The sequence below is a fragment of the Eumetopias jubatus genome, unplaced genomic scaffold (genome assembly GCF_037043125.1).
Source record: "Eumetopias jubatus isolate StellerSeaLion01/CBP00866 unplaced genomic scaffold, mEumJub1_p1.0 scaffold_7, whole genome shotgun sequence".
Lineage (NCBI taxonomy): Eukaryota > Metazoa > Chordata > Mammalia > Carnivora > Otariidae > Eumetopias > Eumetopias jubatus.
In genome coordinates, this window is record NW_028274813.1 from 110082164 (window position 1) to 110101035 (window position 18872).

Here is an 18872-nt window from a genome sequence, read left to right on the forward strand (position 1 = left end):
TGTCTCTGGATGAGACCAATTCTGTGGTCTGAGCTGTCACTCATTCTTCTCACTGACCAGGTTCAGAAGCACTTTGATTCTTTTGAGAACCCATCCATTATCAGCTCCTACTTTCCAATCCCATAGCCCCAACTATAGTTCAGTGCTTTGCTATTACCGTAAACCAACAGTATTTTCTGTTCCTATATGTGACACCGAAAGTTTCACGTAAAGATCCCAGGAAGACAGAACTTTCCTCAAGGACAATGACCTGGTTGTACCTCCTTCAGCATCTAGCACCATGACTTGATGTGGCACTTGATGATGATTACTGGTAGTAAAACATTTTTTAATTTTTTTATATTATGTAGATTATTTACCTCATTCAGCTGTAGTTGTAAACCGTTGACTTTATCCAGTAATATTCTCTGTTCTTGCTGAATTTTTCTCAACCTCTCTTTCAAATCTTCATTTTCAATCTCCAGATCCTTAAATAGTAAAGATAACAGGTGCCAGACCAGCCTTAAAAGAGCAGTTCTTATGGAAAAAATTTTTAAAAACAGTTTGCTATCATGTAAGGATATATACATATATAATAAAACAGCTTTAAGTCCAAAGACACAATAGTTTCAATGACATTTCAATGGCTTAAAATTTATAGGTCAGAAGTAATATACAGGCATACTTGATTTATTGTGCTTTGCTATATTGTGCTTCACAAATACTGTGTTTTTTACAAATTGAAGGTTTGAGGGAACCCTGCATTGAGCTAGTCTATCGTCACCATTTCTCCACCAGCATTTGCTTACTTTGTGTCTCTGTCATATTTTGGTAACTCTCACAATATTTGAAATTTTTTATTATTATTATATTTGTTATGGTGATCTGTGATCAGTGAACCTTGATGACACGACTGTAATTGTCTTGGGGCACCAGGAACTGTGCCCATCTAAGATGGCAAACTTAACCAGTAAGTGCTCTATGTGTTCTGACGCTCTCCCCACTGGCCGTTCCCCCATCCCTCTCCCTCTCCTCAGGCCCCCCTGTTCCCTGAGACACAACAGTATTGAAATTAGACCAATTAACAACCCTACAATAGCCTCTAAGTGTTCAAGGGAAAGGAAGAGTCACACATCTCTCACCTTAAGTTAAAAGCTAAAAATGATTAAGCTTAGTGGGGAAGGCATGCCGGAAGCTAAAAAGAGCCAAAGGCTAGGTCTCTTGTACCAGTTAGTCAAGTTGGGAATGCAAAGGAAAAGCTCTTGAAAGAAATTAAAAGTGCTACTCCAGGGAACACATGCATGATAAGAAAGCAAAACAGACTTATAGCTGATAGGGAGAAAGTTTTAGTGATCTAGATAGAAGATCAAACCAGCCACAACATTCCCTTAAGCCAAAGCCTAATTCAGAGCAAAGCCCTAACTCTCTTCTATGAATTCTATGAAGGCTGCTAACACAACATCCATTCTGCAGCCCATGGATCAAGGAGTAATTTCGACTTTCAAGGCTTATTATTTAAGAAATACATTTCTTAATGTATTTAAGAGAATTGTGTTTAATTGAGAAATGTATTTAATACATTTCTTTAATGTATGGCCGCCTTGATGGAGATTCTTCTGATGGATCTGAGCAAAGGAAATTGAAAACCTTCTGGAAAGGATTCACCATTCCAGACGACATTAAGAACATTTGTGACTAATGAGAAGAGGTTAAAATACCAACATTAACGAGAGTTTGGAAGAAGTGCATTCCAACCCTCATGGAGGACTTTGAGGGGTTCAAGGCTTCAGTGGAGGAAGTAACTGCAGATGTGGTGGAAATAGCAAGAGAACTGGAATTAGAAGTGGAGTCTGAAGATGGGGCTGAATCGCTAGCAATTCCATGATAAAACTAATGAGTGAGGAGCTGCTTTCTTTGGATGAGCAAAGAAAGTGGTTTCTTGAGATGGAATCTACTTCTGGTGAAGATACTATTAAGATTACTGAAATGGCAACAATGGATTTAGAACATGACATAAACTTAGAGGGACTGAGGGGATCGGGCCCAATTTTGAAAGGAGTTCTGTGGGGAAAATACTATCAAACAGCATGCTACCAAGGAAACTTGTTAGGAGTTCATCAATGCGGCAAACTTCCTTGCTGTCGTATTTTAAGAAATTGCCACAGCCTCTCCAAGCTTCAACAACTCACCACCCTTGTGAGTCAGCAGCCATCAACATCAAGGCAAGACCCCCCGCCCAGTAAAAAGATGACAACTCACTGAAAATGCCAATGAGGACTAGAATATTTTAGCAATAAATATTTTTATTTAAAAAAAATTTTTTCTTTTTAAAAAATATTTATTTAAGTAATCTGCACACTCAACATGGGGCTCGAACTCACGACTCCGAGATCAAGAGTCACACACTCTTCTGACTGAGCCAGACAGGCACCCCAGTAATAAAGTATTTTTAAATTAAGGTATATACATTGGGGGTCTTTTAGATATAATGCTACTGCACACTTAACAGACTACAGTATAGGGGCACCTGGGTGGCTCAGTCAGTCAAGGTCTGCCTTCAGCTCAGGTCATGATCCCAGGGTCCTGGGATCGAACCCCACATCAGGCTCCTTGCTCAGCAGGGAGTCTGCTTCTCCCTCTCCCTCTGCTTCCCCCCCAACTTGTGTGCTCTCTCTCCTGCTCACTCTCTCTCTAAGTAAATAAAAAATCTTAAAAAAAAATACAGACTACAGTATAATGCAAATATAATTTTTATATGTGCTGGGAAACCAAAAAATTCATTTGACTCACTTTATTGGCAATATTTGCTTTGCTGCAATAATTGCTTTATTGCAATGGTCTGGGACTGAACTGCAATTATCTCTGAGGTGTGCTTATAGAAGTTTATGGTCCTATGCTATCTAATTAATACAAGTATATACAAGACAGCAAACCACCATGATTCTAACAAAATCAGTAAACAAAAGCATCACCTGGAAACAGAAAACAGCAGAAGAATATGCCATTTTAACTTTTGCTTAACACCTCTCAAGTTTATGGGAGTGTTCTAATTTATTTATTTATTTTTTTTTTTGCTATACCTAATTATCTCAGTGCTCTGATGAAGCATTTAAGGCTCCAATTTTGGGCTAGAGTTCACTTTCTTAACACTACATAGTAAACTATAAAAGCCCAAATAAAATGCTTTTGTCTTGTCATATGGAAAACAGCTATACAACCTATATTTTAATGGTGTTTCAGTCATAAAATAAACCATTTAATTATGGAATCTTCCTCCTCTGACATAATCCACATAATAATTATTTTTTAAACACTGATTAACACAGAACATTGTATGGTTAAACAAAATGATTTTTCATCAAATAAAAAATACTTATATTAAAACAAACATATTTATTTACATTAATAACCATCATTTTTCATTGCAAAACTAATACTAATACTAGTTTTCTAAAATGAATACAAATTTAGGATTTATGGCCCAAAACAGATATATTTAAATCAATAAGAAGTTACGTAAAGTTGTTAAATTATTTGCTTCCTAATACATATTAAAACAATACTTTCTGTAAGATAATATGACCCAAACATTCGTGTCAAAAGTCAATTCTTTTAGAAAGGATTGGGCAAGAAAACAGAATCACAAAATATAGCAGGCTGCCCTCCTTCCCCTGTTCATCTCCCCCATGTTTCGTGCTCCTTCTCTTCCCACCGGACCCCACTACAAACAACACAGCAATACTTTACAAAGAAGATACCTTTTGTTTTCTTTTTACCTGAATGTTTCGATGCTCCCTCTGACTTGACTTCATATTTACTTCATCTAGCATGTATGGCAAATTTCGCTTTGGTGAAACATAAGAGAACACAGGTTGGCAAGTATGGAAATACAGAAAAGTACATTTTCCTCGGTAGGCAACATTTAGGGATGTGCTGCTTATCCAACATGAAATTTTACTGTATGTAACACAAGATGGCAGTGTTTGCACTTAAAACTCCAAGTGGAAAGCATCTTTAAGAGTATAGGTTTTATTTTTATTTTTTATTAACATATAATGAATTGTTTCAGGGGTACAGGTTTGTGATTCATCAGTCTTACACAATTCACAGCACTCACCATAGCACATACCTTCCCCAAAGGACTACAGGTTTTACATAAATCAACTATGATTTATTTTAAAATATGAAGACATAATAAAATTTAAAATCCTGTTAAGGATTTATTTTTACTAAAGTTACCAAGATTTAAAAAGTAGAATTTGTACTAGACACAAAACTAAAGTTGCACTATAAGGCATCATCAACCATTCCCAAAGGAAAAATCTAGTACTTAAAAAGGAGAGGGAGTTACATCAATGTTGAAAAGAAATATGGAAATTACTTATTTCTTTAAGCACTGATAAAATATCAAAGGGTATGGTAAGAAAGAGACAGACAACCCTCTGACCAGAGCTCTGTAAAAGATCTCTAAATGACTTGGTTCAGTACATGTTCTGTTTTGTACACTTACTGCTTTGAAACCTTATTCCAGCCTAGAGATTTGCTTTAATAAAAAAACATAATTATTAAACAAGAGAGCATATAACCTTTTTTTTGCCCAAAGTGACATTTAAACCTACATAATAATTTAGAAAGCTATGGTCTTTCTTTTTGAGAGCTTAAAAAAAAAAAAAAAAAGCTAGTGCTTTAATTTTCCAAGAAAATTTTTTAATGTTTTGTATTATTTGTTGAGTCTTGTTTAACCAAGTGTTTTAACTATCATTCTAATGAGTTTGGATTTAGAATTAGAGGGACAAGGTCCGATTAGAAAGATATTCCATATCCATGACTTGGCCCAAACTACATTTCTAGCTTCATTCCTTCCAGCAAAGGACTGTTCTTTGTGTGGGGTCTGAGCCATTTCCTCATTCTACCTTCATCCCTGCCTTCCCTTCAGAGGGTCCTTCATCATCTGGCAACTGCTTACCTCACCCGCCTTTCCTCCTCAGTCATGCGCACATCACTCCTCCATGCTGACGGTCTACTGCCCCATGGATGTGTTAAACATACTCCTGCATCAGGGGGCTGGCACCAGCCCTTCCCTCTGCCTGTTAAGGCTTCTCCTACAGAACCCCTTGGCTCCCTTCTCGCTTCCTTCACACCTCTGCTCAATGTCACTTCCGGAGAGAGGCCTTTGCTGACCACGCCATCTAAAATAGCTTCCTGCCCTCTCCCCAATTCGTCCCCTAATTCTGTTTCACTTTTCTTCAAAGCAGATGCTATGATACTAAACACTAGCATTTGCTTATTGTTCTCTTCTCTCACCAGGCTGGGAGCAACATGAGACGGAAACTTTGCACACTATGATTCGCCAGCACCTAGAATAGTAAGTGGCATATCGTAGGTGCCCCACAGAGGTCTGTTAGGCAAACAACTGAGTAAGTCTTATTTTTAAAACTATACTGTAGTCTTCCTGATTACAGGGACTCTATGTCCCTTGGTACAGTAACAAATCCTATCTACAGCAGCTATTTTAAAAGGTATTCAACAAAGAATGGAAATACTGAGTTTTACTGTTCCTAGCAGAATATTAACTCTGTGTATTCACTTAGATAACTCCTGGAGCACCAAACAGAATACCATTCCCACATTAATATTCAATAATTCCTTATTTTAAATATCTCTGTATTTCAGAAATCACTTTCTCTGCTCCCATATAAGATAGCTGGTACAGACATAACACGGTGCATTTTTTTTTCCACTCTACTCCCACTTAGGTCGTCTGAGGAATGGGAGAGAAGGTAAAAACAGCTGATCCAGATAGAAAGGCAAAGTGATGGCAGACAGGACCCAGGCATGAATGTATTACTTAATTCTGATGGATTGGAGAGGAAAACATGCTTTAATATAGCTTTCAGATTCTGGTGAGAGGTCAAGGAATGATGTGCAGTGAGAATGATGATCAGAATTTCTCAGAAGGTACCTGATTACTCTCCTCAGGGTTTGGAAGGGCTCAGGTTCCTCTCACTAGAGAAAAGCTGAAAGCCTGGAAGGAAACAGCCAGCAGAAGAGGAAAGCTGCCTACACTAGCTCTTGAGCAAGATGGTGACAGAGCAGTAAACCAGCCCCACTTACGCTAACCTGAAGAGATTAGGGAAAAACAACAAGACATTTACTGAGACTGGGACACAAAACCAGGGTTACATAGTGATTTGATAATAAAACTAGGGCAAAGTATGAATTCTTTCACATATTGTGTTTTTTTTCAAAGTCCTTTTTAAATATCAACAAGGCAAAAAAAGTACAAAGAAAGCAAAATATTAACAGTGGTATTGAAATCACAGTATATATTCAGTTTGGAATTCTGTTTTCTTCCTTTCTTAAAGGCCCTGGAAGAATTTTTCTGTAACAGTAAACATTTCACTCTATTAGTAAGGGAGAAATGTTTATGTTTATGACCTGCTAGGCTAACATTCATCATTTAAGAATCTCAACAAGGTACATTATCTCACATTTGAAAGGGCCGGAGGCTCAAGGCCAGCAATCAGGAAGATATTTATATCCTATTGGATACATTCACTGTATCACTGTCATTTAGATCCACTGTCTCAAACTGAGTGATTGCATCAAAGCCTCAGGATCTTAATACCTGGATTCTACATGGGCATGATTAACTGGGCAGAGAGAACAGCATGCACTTAAACGTGAAACAACTACGTATAATCATTAACCTGTAAACACTTTACCGAAATTGTACCATATATATAACTTTTAAAAATTAAAATTAAGATGTACCTGCTGTAAAGATGGTCCTTTCTTCCAAAGTTCTCTCCCTGAAGATTTAAAGAGAGAGAAAGAGAGGAGGAAGGGGAACAGCAAAATAGCAGGTTACCTTGGGTAGATTGCAGATTTTGAATTCCCTAACTATACAATTGAGTCATTAAAGAAATCAGTTTTAAAGTTCCCTCTAAAGCTTACTACTTTACAGTTAAAATGACAGTGACCTATGTTTACCTATCAAACTGCGAAATTATTATTTTTTTTTGTTATGATTACATCCAGAGAGATAATATCCAATGCTAGGAAAGGGAGGCAGTTGCAAAATACAAAAATTTAAACACTCCTAAAGTGGAAGGCAATTTGTCAATATATATCAAAAGCTTAAAGAAATGGGTATATCCTGAAATATATGATGCAATTTCTAGGAATTGGTCCTAAGACTATAATAAAAATGTGCTAAAATATATATGCATAATGACAGTCACTAAATTGTTATGGATGTTAGCAAAAACTGTAAACAAATGACACATACAGAAAATTGGTTAATTCAATTAAACTTAAATATATGGACTTTTATGCATTAATAAAAATCATACTATAGACAAAATGTTTATCTATGAGGGAAAACCCTTCAAAATTTATTACACAAAAAGTAATCTGCAGCTCACTACTAGTGACCTCAATTTCCCACATCGGGAAAAGACTAGAAGGCTATTCCTTCCTGCATAGGGAAAAGACTGGAAGGATATTTCTCTTTAATAAACATAGAAAAATACTAGATACGGTTATCTGATAAATACTGGTAGAATATTTTACATGCATGTTCAAACAATGATTCTTTCTTTAAAATTTTGTTAAGTATAAAAGCTAAGTGCTACAGCCCTCCTCATCAAAAAAAAAATATATATATATATATTAGTAAAACACGCTTGATTGGGCTCTTTCTCCTCATTCCTTAACCTACTCCATAGTACAGTAGAGTTTACTTGATAAACTAGCCAATCTACACAACAGGCACTGCCTCAAAGCAAGTGACTACTACACAACACAAATAACACAAAGCCATGGCACAGAGGGAGACAGACCAATGATGTGTAGCATTAAGGAATGCTTTGCTTCTTATAAACTGCAGTTCCACCATCTGAGTCTTTAAAAGCTGCTATTAAGCTAGACTTTTCTAGCTACTTTGCTACCTACCTATGTTGGTATTTTCTGACGCAGTCTTCAATAAAGTTAGAATGTCCAGATTGTCCCCAATTCTTGCATAGTAAGAACTATCATGGCCCAGGGCATCCAGCAGGCTTACGTCAGCACCATTTTTAAGTAAGACTTCTACAGCATCTTTACAACCATACTCGCAACCTAGCATGAGAGCAGTTCTAAGAGGGAAGACAGAAGCATAAAGGACATTGAGAAAGACCCAAGAAAATATTTCAGAAACCTGCCAGAGGCCCCCTTCTTAAAGAATAGATATAACTTTAAAAAGTCATACTTGTTATATTTTACTTCCTATTTTTATCTTCTATTTTAACTTCATCACATTTATAAAGACATTTGCTTTCTGTCTTAGTTTGCAGAGCTAAAAACCTTGCATCACTCACTTACATACATATGTTGCTTCTACTACCAAACTAACCTCCTTTACTCCAGTATTTCTATGTTCTACAAGTAAATTACCACAAAAATCTCCCATCACTGATACTGTTACCCCATCTGCCCAAAACCTACAGCTCTAAACCCAAACTATTCAAAGCCCCTTCATGAAGTGAACCTCATCATGCAAACCTCTTCAACGAATCCCTTCTACTCAAAAACAAAAATCCGATTTCAGTTCTGATTTCTCTCCTTAAAAGAGCTTTCCTTCTCCTAACTGGAGACCTTCACATCTTCACACTTAATTTTAAAAACTGCCTCCTCCATAAACCTTCCTTAATTATCCCCATTATCATGGACCACTGGTTTATTCTGCCTTGACAGGATCATCAGCACTGAAACACTTAACAATAAAAATAGCAATAATGCAATTAAGCAATTGAATCGTCATGGAAATTTAGAAGGACCCTTGAAATTATTTTGTCCCATTCCTATTTTTATTGCTGAGGAAACCAAAAAATACCTCATGAAATGAAGTGACTTATCCTATATCTAACACAGTCTTTGTGAATATTGGATTTCATAAGAAAACAGATTCTTGCTTTTATTCTATGTATATCCTATTTCTCTTTTATACTCCGCAATAGTTCCTGGAATACAATTTTATATACACCGGGCACCACCAACGAAGTTTTTTTATTAGGGAAAAAAATGTTATAGATAAGGAAAAAATACAGAGTTTTAATTTATTTTTAATTTCTTCTTAAATATAAGATTTTAACTTATTTTTTTTAAAGATTTATTTGAGAGAAAGAGAGCATGAGTTGGGGGGCGTATAGAGGGAGAGGGAGAAAGAGTCTTAAACAGACTCCATGCTGAGCATGGAGCCAGACACAGGGCTCGATCTCATAATCCTGAGATCACAACCTGAGCCAAAACCAAGAGTCAGATACTCAACTGACTGAGCCACCCAAGGGCCCCACATTTTAATTTATTTTTAAAGCCGTCTGCTACCTAGCCTATTTAATACACATTGCCATACCTCATCATTTGTGTGTGTGTGTGTGTGTGTGTGTGTGTGTGTGTGTGTGTGTGTGTGGTATTCCAAAATGCTTGGGAAAACATAAGATCTATAAAAAAAATAAGGCATTATACATGGATCAACCAGATCATCACTCTCTGATCCTAAACTTTATTTTTAAACCCAACTTTCTTAGTCATGCTTGGAACCAGATTACAGTATCTGCAAAAACAAAGTAATGCAAAAAAGCCACTTCCTTAATAATCACATTAATGACTTAATTGCTTAAGAATTTCCTCCTTTGAGAGGTCTGAAAAATAAAAACAAGTAGAACTATAAAATTGACATCTAAGGACTTTTTTTTATACCTATCTAATTCTAGTGAACTACAAAAAAATAGGATACATGTTTAGAAGAATAAAGTTAAGTCAATTTTTACTAGTAATTTTACTAGTAATCATTTACAAAACCCCAAAAATTTGTTATAATTATTGTAATGCTCCCACTAGGAGATGGGATGTATTTCAGACGCATCACTGTCGGAAACCCTGGGACCATGAACATGAGAATTATAATAGCAGTGCCACGAGACACTGGACCTAGAGGAGGGCAAGGGGAGAGCTACAGAGAGAAAGTATTAGTGCACACCAACTAAAATGACATGGAACACAGAAGCAAAAATAAATGCAGGGAACCTCAGGGTGTGGAAATGAACTTGGTTTCAGAGAAGGAGATAGCACTACGCCCAGGCAGGGTAAGGAGAAACAACACACTGAGAAAGTCTATACCGAAAAACATCAAGCTCCAGGACATCCAAGAACCTTTACTCTCAAAAGATTCACTAACAAAGAAGCAGACTGAAAGTGGGATTTTTTTATTGTTCTCCCTCATTTTCTTATCTGAGTGCATCTTTCATTAAAGATTGTTTTAAAGCTTTAAAATAAATAACTGGGATAGAATTCCTCTTTCTTCGGTTTTCTAACCTGAACACAGGCTCTAATCACTGCTTTGTATTCCACATTTACCCTGTCATCTCCCCTTATTTCCCTCTTCTTCCTTCATCAGACTCTGGGGAAAAGAGAAAGAAAACAAAAGTGGATGCTAATTCCAAGGAAAGAGAGATCCAAAGGGGGATGGAAAGGACAAGTCACAGCGGCAGAGTTTCAGAGTCACTGTGAATCCAGCTGGTGTCCACGGAGCTGTGATAAAAAGAATTACCTGTTTTGTTTGTCTCTGGAATTAATCTCCGCCCCCCTATCTATCAGCAGTTGACATACTGTTGGCCTACACATCTGAGTAGCCAGAACCAGTGGTGTCCGCCCATCCTAAGCAACAAGAAAAATAAAACAGCATTAAGACAACAAATCTCGCAAAACATAAAAGTTAGAGTACATGAGTTGAAATGACAATAAACATAAACGGACTTACCACATCTTTGGCATTCACGGAGGCCCCATGGTCACAAAGCAGCTGTATGCTGGAAGGACAGTCTGCCATGGCTTTGAGGAACAAAGAAAAATGATAAATGGTGAACATCTGTTGGTAAGACACACGGTGATTTGCTACGTCCATATAAGGCATAAGTTCTTCAATTTCTAAACTACCAAGCTTCACATCGTCCACTCTCAGTTTAGCATAATAAGCACCGACTTTAGAAAATGGGTTAGACCAGATCATTTTATAAATGTTACACAATTTACTGGGACCAAGGAATATTGCTACCCTTGCAGAAGACAATATACTGCTACCCTAAGTGTAAACGTAGAAATAAAAATCAGGGGCCGGAGCAAGATGGCAGAAGAGTAGGAGACCTAGATTTCATCTGGTCTCAGGAATTCAGCTCAATAGGGATCAAACCATTCTGAACACCTACGAACTCAACAGGAGATCGAAGAGGAGAGTAGCAACAACTCTCTGAACAGAGGAGCGACCACTTACTGTAAGGTAGGACATGCGGAGAAATGAATCTGAGGCGATATTCGGGAGGATAGACGGCGGGGGAGGGGACCTCCATCAGCCGCTTCTGGCAAGTGATAGAGGAGCGGAGCACAAAATCGGACCTTTTAGAAGTTGGCGCCACTGAGGGACGTCGCTGCAGTGGCTAAGCGGGGGGGGGGGGGGGGGGGGGGGGTGGAATCCTCCTGGGACAGTGTGGTCTCAGGACCCTCGGGGTCACAGAAAGACCGAGGGTGCCTGAGTGCGGCAGAGCTCCCAGGTATCGGAGCGGGGAAGCCGGCTGCAGAGACGGAGCCGAGGCGCGGGCTCTCAGCTCGGGGTTGCCATAAACCGTGATTGGCGACACAGTCGGGCCACTGCTCCTTCAGCAGGGACCCAACAAGCGGCAGAGCCGGGGAGACTCCCCTTTCTCCCCCGGGGAGGAGCAGCGCGGGAACGCACCGCAGGGATCTACTGGGTTTGGAGACTCCACACGGGGTCGGGGGCCAGAGATACAAACGCTCAGTCACAGGCCGGGTGAGCACGGAGTGCGGCAGGAGACCAGGGAGACGGGAGTGACTGCTTTTCTCTGGGGGCGCACTGAGGAGCGGGGCCCCGAGTTCTCAGCTCCTCCGGGTGGAGATTGGGAGGCCATTTTCGCCCTGATCCTCCAAAGCTGTATCGAAAGCTTGCAGGGAACAAAAGCTCCTGAGAGCAAACCCCAGCAGCTTGCTTAGCCCATACCGACAAGGGCGGAGACAATTCAGCCTCCAGCAAAGACATTTGGAAACCACAGCAACAGGCCCCTCCCCCAGAAGATCAGCACGAACAGCCAGAAAGCCAAGACCAAGTTTACCAATCAAGGACAACGGGAGAACTCCAGCGCTAGGGGAATACTGCACATAGAATTCATGGCTTTTTTTTTTTACCATGATTCATTAGTTCATCAAAGTTAATTTTTTAACTGTTTTTTTTTTAATTTTTCTTTTTCCCTTTTTCAACCATCTTATCAATCCCTTTTTTAAAAAAAACATTTTTTATTTTTCATTTTTAGAGTCATATTTTATCCCTTCATATTAGTTACCCTTATTTTTGGCATATATATATAAGTTGTTCTCTCTTTAAAATTTTGAGATACAGTTTCTTCTAACAGATCAAAATATACCCTAAATCACTAGTGTATGGCTTTGTTCTAGTCTCCTGCCTGATCACATTCTCTCCCTTTTTTTTTTAAATCTTCTTTCTTTTTTCAAACAACTTATCTTATCAATTCCTTTTATAAAATCTTTTATAATTTTCATCTTTACAGTCATCTTCCATCCCTTCATTGTATCAACCCTTATTTTGTACATATATGTCTTTCATCCTTTAAAATTTAGGAGGCACTTTTTTCTAACAGACCAAAATACGCCCAAAATCTAGTGTGTGGCACTGATCTATGCACTAGCCTGAACATATTTGATCATATTCTGCTTTTTTTGTATTGTTCTGTTTTTGTTTTTATCTTTTTTTTCTCTTTCTTTTTTCTTTCTTTCCCTTTCCTTTCCCCTGGTTTCAGGTCTTTTCTGATTTGTATACACTATATTTGCTGGGGACGATGTTAACCTGTTAGCATTCTGTTCTGTCATTCATCTGTTCTCCTCCGGACAAAATGACAAGACGAAAAAAATCACCTCAGCAAAAAGAACAAGAGGTAGTACCGTCAGCCAGAGACCTACTCAATACGGACATTAGTACAATGTCGGGCCTAGAGTTCAGAATCATGACTTTAAAGATACTAGCTGGGCTTGAAAAAAGCGTGGAAGTTATTAGAGAAACCCTTTCTGGAGAAATAAAAACTAAAATCTAACCAAGTCCAAATCAAAAAGGCTATTGATGAGGTGCAATCAAAAATGGGGGCACTAACTGCTAGGATAAATGAGGCAGAAGAGAATCAGTGATATAGAAGACCAAATGATGGAAAATATAGAGGCTGAGAAAAAGAGAGATAAACAACTACGGGATCACGAGGGCAGAATTCGAGAGATAAGCGATACGATAAGACGAAACAACATTAGAATAATTGGGATCCCAGAAGAAGAAGAAAGAGAGAGAGGGGCAGAAGGTATATTGGAGCAAATTATAGCAGAGAACTTCCCTAATGTGGGGAAGGAAACAGGCATCAAAATCCAGGAGGCACAGAGAACCCCTCTCAAAATCAATAATAATAGGTCAACACCCCGACATCTAATAGTAAAACTTACGAGTCTCAGAGACAAAGAGAAAATCCTGAAAGCAGCTCGGGAGAAGAGATATGTAACCTACAATGGTAGAAATATTAGATTGGCAACAGACCTATCCACAGAGACCTGGCAGGCCAGAAAGGACTGGCAAGATATCTTCAGAGCACTAAACGAGAAAAATATGCAGCCAAGAATACTATATCCAGCTAGGCTGTCATTGAAAATTGAAGGAGAGATAAAAAGCTTCCAGGACAAACAAAAACTAAAGGAATTTGCAAACATGAAACCAGCCCTAGAAGAAATATTGAAAGGGGTCCACTAAGCAAAGAGAGAGCCTAAAAGCACCATAGATCAGAAAGGAACATAGACAATATAAAGTCACAGTCACCTTACAGGCAATACAATGGCACTAAATTCATACCTTTCAATAGTTACCCTGAATGTAAATGGGCTAAATGCCCCAATCAAAAGACACAGGCTATCAGATTGGATTAAAAAACAAGACCCATCAATATGCTGTCTGCAAGAGACTCATTTTAGACCCAAAGACACCCCCACCTTGAAAGTGAGGGGGTGGAAAACCATTTACCATGCTAATGGACACCAAAAGAAAGCTGGGGTGGCAATCCTTATATCAGACAAATTAGATTTTAAAACAAAGGCTGTAATCAGAGATGAGGAAGGACACTATATCCTACTTAAAGGGTCTATCCAACAAGAAGATCTAACAATTGTAAATATCTATGCCCCTAACATGGGAGCAGCCAATTATATAAGCCAATTAGTAACAAAAGTGAAGAAACACATGGACAACAATACAATAATAGTGGGGGACTTTAACACCCCCTGACTGAAATGGACAGATCATCTAAGCAAAAGATCAAAAAGGAAATAAAGACTTTAAATGAAACACTGGAACAAATGGACTTCACAGACATATTCAGAACATTCCATCCCAAAGCAACGGAATACACATTCTTCTCTAGTGCCCATGGAACATTCTCCAGAATTGATCACATCCGAGGTCACGAATCAGGTCTCAACCGGTACCAAAAGACTGGGATTATTCCCTGAATATTTTCAGACCACAGTGCTTTGAAACTAGAACTCAATCACAAGAGGAAAGTTGGAAAGAACTCAAATACATGGAGGCTAAAGAGCATCCTACTAAAGAATGAATGGGTCAACCAGGAAATTAAAGAAGAATTTAAAAAATTCATGGAAACCAATGAAAATGAAAACACAACTGTTCAAAATCTTTGGGATACAGCAAAGGCAGTCCTGAGAGGAAAGTATATAGCAATACAAGCCTTTCTCAAGAAACAAGAAAGGTCTCAAATATACAACCTAACCCTACACCTAAAGGAGCTGGAGAAAGAAGAGCAAATAAAGCCTAAACCCAGCAGGAGAAGAGAAATAATAAAGATCAGAGCAGAAATCAATGAAATAGAAACCAAAAGAAATCAATGAACTAGAAACCAAAAGAACAGTAGAACAGAGCAACGAAACTAGGAGCTGGTTCTTTGAAAGAATTAACAAGAGTGATAAACCCCTGGCCAGACTTATCAAAAAAGAAAAGAGAAATGACCCAAATCAACAAAATCATGAATGAAAGAGGAGAGATCACAACCAACAGCAAAGACATACAAACAATTACAAGAACATATTATGAGCAACTCTATGCCAGCAAATTAGATAACCTGGAAGAAATGGGTGCAATCCTAGAGATGTATCAACTACCAAAATTGAACCAGGAAGAAAGAGAAAACCTGAAGAGACCTATAACCACTAAGGAAATTGAAGCAGTCATCCAAAATCTCCCAAAGTCAAACAAAAGCCCAGGGCCAGATGGCTTCCCAGGGGAATTCTACCAAACATTTCAAGAAGAATTAATACCTATTCTCCTGAAACTGTTCCAAAAACTAGAAATGGAAGGAAAACTTCCAAACTCGTTTTATGAGGCCACCATTACCTTGATCCCAAAACCAGACAAAGACCCCATCCAAAAGGAGAATTACAGACCAATATCCTCGATGAACATGGATGCAAAAATTCTCACCAAAATACTAGCCAATAGGATCCAACAGTACATTAAAAGGATTATTCACCACGAACAAGTGGGATTTATCCCTGGGCTGCAAGGATGGTTCAACATCCGCAAATCAATCAATGTGATACAATACATTAACAAAAGAAAGAACAAGAATCACATGATCCTCTCAATAGATGCAGAAAAAGCATTTGACAAAGTACAGCATCCTTTCTTGATCAAAACTCTTCAGAGTATAGGGATAGAGGGTACTTACCTCAATATCATAAAAGCCATCTATGAAAAACCTACAGCGAATATCATTCTCATGGGGGAAAGCTGAGAGCTTTTCCCCTAAGGTCAGGAACGCATCAGGGATGTCCACTCTCACCACTGCTATTCAACATAGTATTAGAAGTCCTAGCCACAGCAATCAGACACCAAAAAGAAATCAAAGGCATCCAAATCGGCAAAGAGGAAGTCAAACTCTCACTCTTTGCATATGATATGATACTGTATGTGGAAAACCCAAAAGACTCCACCCCAAAACTGCTAGAACTCATACAGGAATTCAGTCAAGTAGCAGGATATAAAATCAATGCACAGAAATCAGTGGCATTCCTATACACCAACAACAAGACAGGAGAAAGACAAATCAAGGAGTCGATCCCATTTACAATTGCACCCAAAACCATAAGATACCTAGGAATAAATCTAACCAGAGACAAAGGATCTGTACTCAGAAAACTATAAAATACTCATGAAAGAAATTGAAGAAGACACAAAGAAATGGAAAAATGTTCCTGCTCATGGATTGGGAGAACCAACATTGTGAAGATGTCAATGCTACCTAGAATAATCTACACATTCAATGCAATCCCCATCAAAATACCATCCACTTTTTTCAACGAAATGGAACAAATCATCCTAAAATTTGTATGGAACCAGAAGAGACCCCGTGTAGCCAGAGGAATCTTGAGAAAGAAAAGCAAAGCTGGCGGCATCACAATTCCGGATTTCCAGCTCTATTACAAAGCTGTCATCATCAAGACAGTATGGTACTGGCACAAAAACAGACACATAGATCAATGGAACAGAATCAAGAGCCCAGAAATGGACCCTCAACTCTACGGTCAACTTATCTTTGACAAAGCAGGAAAGAATGTCCAATGGCAAAAAGACAGTCTCTTCAACAAATGGTGTTGGGAAAATTGGACAGCCACATTGCAGAAGAATGAAACTGGACCATTTCCTTACACCACACACAAAAATAGACTCCAAGTGGTTGAAAGACCTAAATGTGAGACAGGAGTCCATCAAAATCCTAAAGGAGAACACAGGCAGCAACCTCTTCGACCTCAGCCGCAGCAACTTCTTCCTAGAAACATCGCCAAAGGCAAGGGAAGCAAGGGCAAAAATGAACTCTTGGGATTTCATCAAGATAAAAAGCTTTTGCACAGCAAAAGAAACAGTCCACAAAACCAAAAGACAACCGACAGAATGGGAGAAAATATTTGCAAATGACATATCAGATAAAGGGCTAGTATCCAAAATCTATAAAGAACTTATCCAACTCAACACCCAAAGAACAAATAATCCAATCAAGAAATGGGCAGAAGACATGAACAGACATTTTTCCAAAGAAGACATCCAAATGGCCGACAGACACATGAAAAAGTGCTCAACATCGCTCAGCATCAGGGAAATCCAAATCAAAACCTCAATGAGATACCACCTCACACCAGTCAGAATGGCTAAAATGAACAAGTCAGGAAACGACAGATGTCAGCGGGGATGTGGAGAAAGGGGAACCCTCCTACACTGTTGGTGGGAATGCAAGCTGATGCAACCCCTCTGGAAAACAGTATGGAGGTTCCTCAAACAGTTGAAAATAGAGCTACCCTACGATCCAGCAATTGCACTACTGGGTATTTACCACAAAGATACAAATGTAGGGATCCGAAGGGGTACGTGCACCCCAATGTTTATAGCAGCAATGTCCACAATAACCAAACTGTGGAAAGCGCCAAGATGTCCATCGACAGATGAATGGATAAAGAAGATGTGGTATATATACACAATGGAATATTATGCAGCCATCAAAAGGAATGAGATCTTGCCATTTGCAAGGACGTGGATGGAACTGGAGGGTGTTATGCTGAGTGACATAAGTCCATCAGAGAAAGACATGTATCATAGGACCTCACTGATAGGAGGAATTCTTAATCTCAGGAAACAAACCGAGGGCTGCTGGAGTGATGGGGGGTGGGAGGGATGCAGTGGCTGGGTGATAGACATTGGGGAGGGTATGTGCTATGGTGAGCGCTGTGAATTGTGCAAGACTGTTGAATCACAGATCTGTACTTGTGAAACAAATAATCCAATATATGTTAAGAAAAAAGAAAAAGAAGAAGATAGCAGGAGGGGAAGAATGAAGGGGAGTAAGTCGGAGGGGGAGACGAACCATGAGAGACGATGGACTCTGAAAAACAAACTTAGGGTTCTAGAGGGGAGGTAGGTGGGGGATGGGTTAGCCTGGTGATGGGTATTAAAGAGGGCACATTCTGCATGGAGCACTGGGTGTTATGTACAAACAATGAATCATGGAACACTACATCAAAAACTAATGATGTAATACATGGTGATTAACATAACAATAAAAAAATTTAAAAAAATAAAATAAAAATCAAGGGGCACCTGGGTGGCTCAGTCGTTAAGCGTCTGCCTTCTGCTGGGGTCATGATCCCAGGGTCCTGGGATCAAGCCCCACATCAGGTTCCCCACTCAGCGGGGAGCCTGCTTCTTCCTCTCCCACTCCCCCTGCTTGTGTTCCTTCTCTCGCTGTGTCTCTCTCTCTCTCTCTCTCTCAAATAAATAAATAAATAAATCTTTAAAAAAATTAAATTTTCTACTTATAATATATTCTTAAATGTGGCTACAACTGACTTGATCCTTGAAGGGTTAGCTCAATTTTTTTTTAAATGAATCATATTCAGGTCTTTATAGATGAGTCACAGTAAAAAAGGTTTGACTCATATAATTCATATTTCCTTTTAAAATCAGAAATTGCAATGTCTGCCTTTGATGATGCAAAGCAGGGTCATTTTGCTGAAAATTAATTGTAAAACCACACACTGCTTCTTCTCCAACCAACACTAGAGTTCATATTTGTATTAGGAAAAAAAATTATTGTTAACATCATAAAATAGGATTGTGTTTCAACTCCCCATGAGTTTTTATTAAAAGTTTTTATATTATTATTAATAAATATTCCCTGTATTTATTATGAGTCGAGACTAGATTATTAGCCACAAAAAGTACTGACAAAGCATTC

At 38.6% G+C, this 18872-nt stretch overlaps 1 protein-coding gene across 4 annotated transcripts in view; it reads right to left on the reverse strand.

Moving 5' to 3' along the window:
- UACA (uveal autoantigen with coiled-coil domains and ankyrin repeats) overlaps positions 1-18872 on the reverse strand; it is a 101127-nt gene that overhangs the window by 18286 nt on the left and 63969 nt on the right. For all 4 annotated transcript variants that reach the window (XM_088025129.1, XM_028100330.2, XM_088025130.1 and 1 more), the window contains exons 6-11: positions 10781-10851; positions 10571-10677; positions 7936-8117; positions 6754-6791; positions 3756-3824; positions 360-467 (exon numbers count right to left, since the gene is read on the reverse strand). In XM_088025129.1, the coding sequence (XP_087881255.1) occupies positions 360-467; positions 3756-3824; positions 6754-6791; positions 7936-8117; positions 10571-10677; positions 10781-10851 (575 nt within the window). The remainder of the gene's footprint in view (positions 1-359; positions 468-3755; positions 3825-6753; positions 6792-7935; positions 8118-10570; positions 10678-10780; positions 10852-18872) is intronic.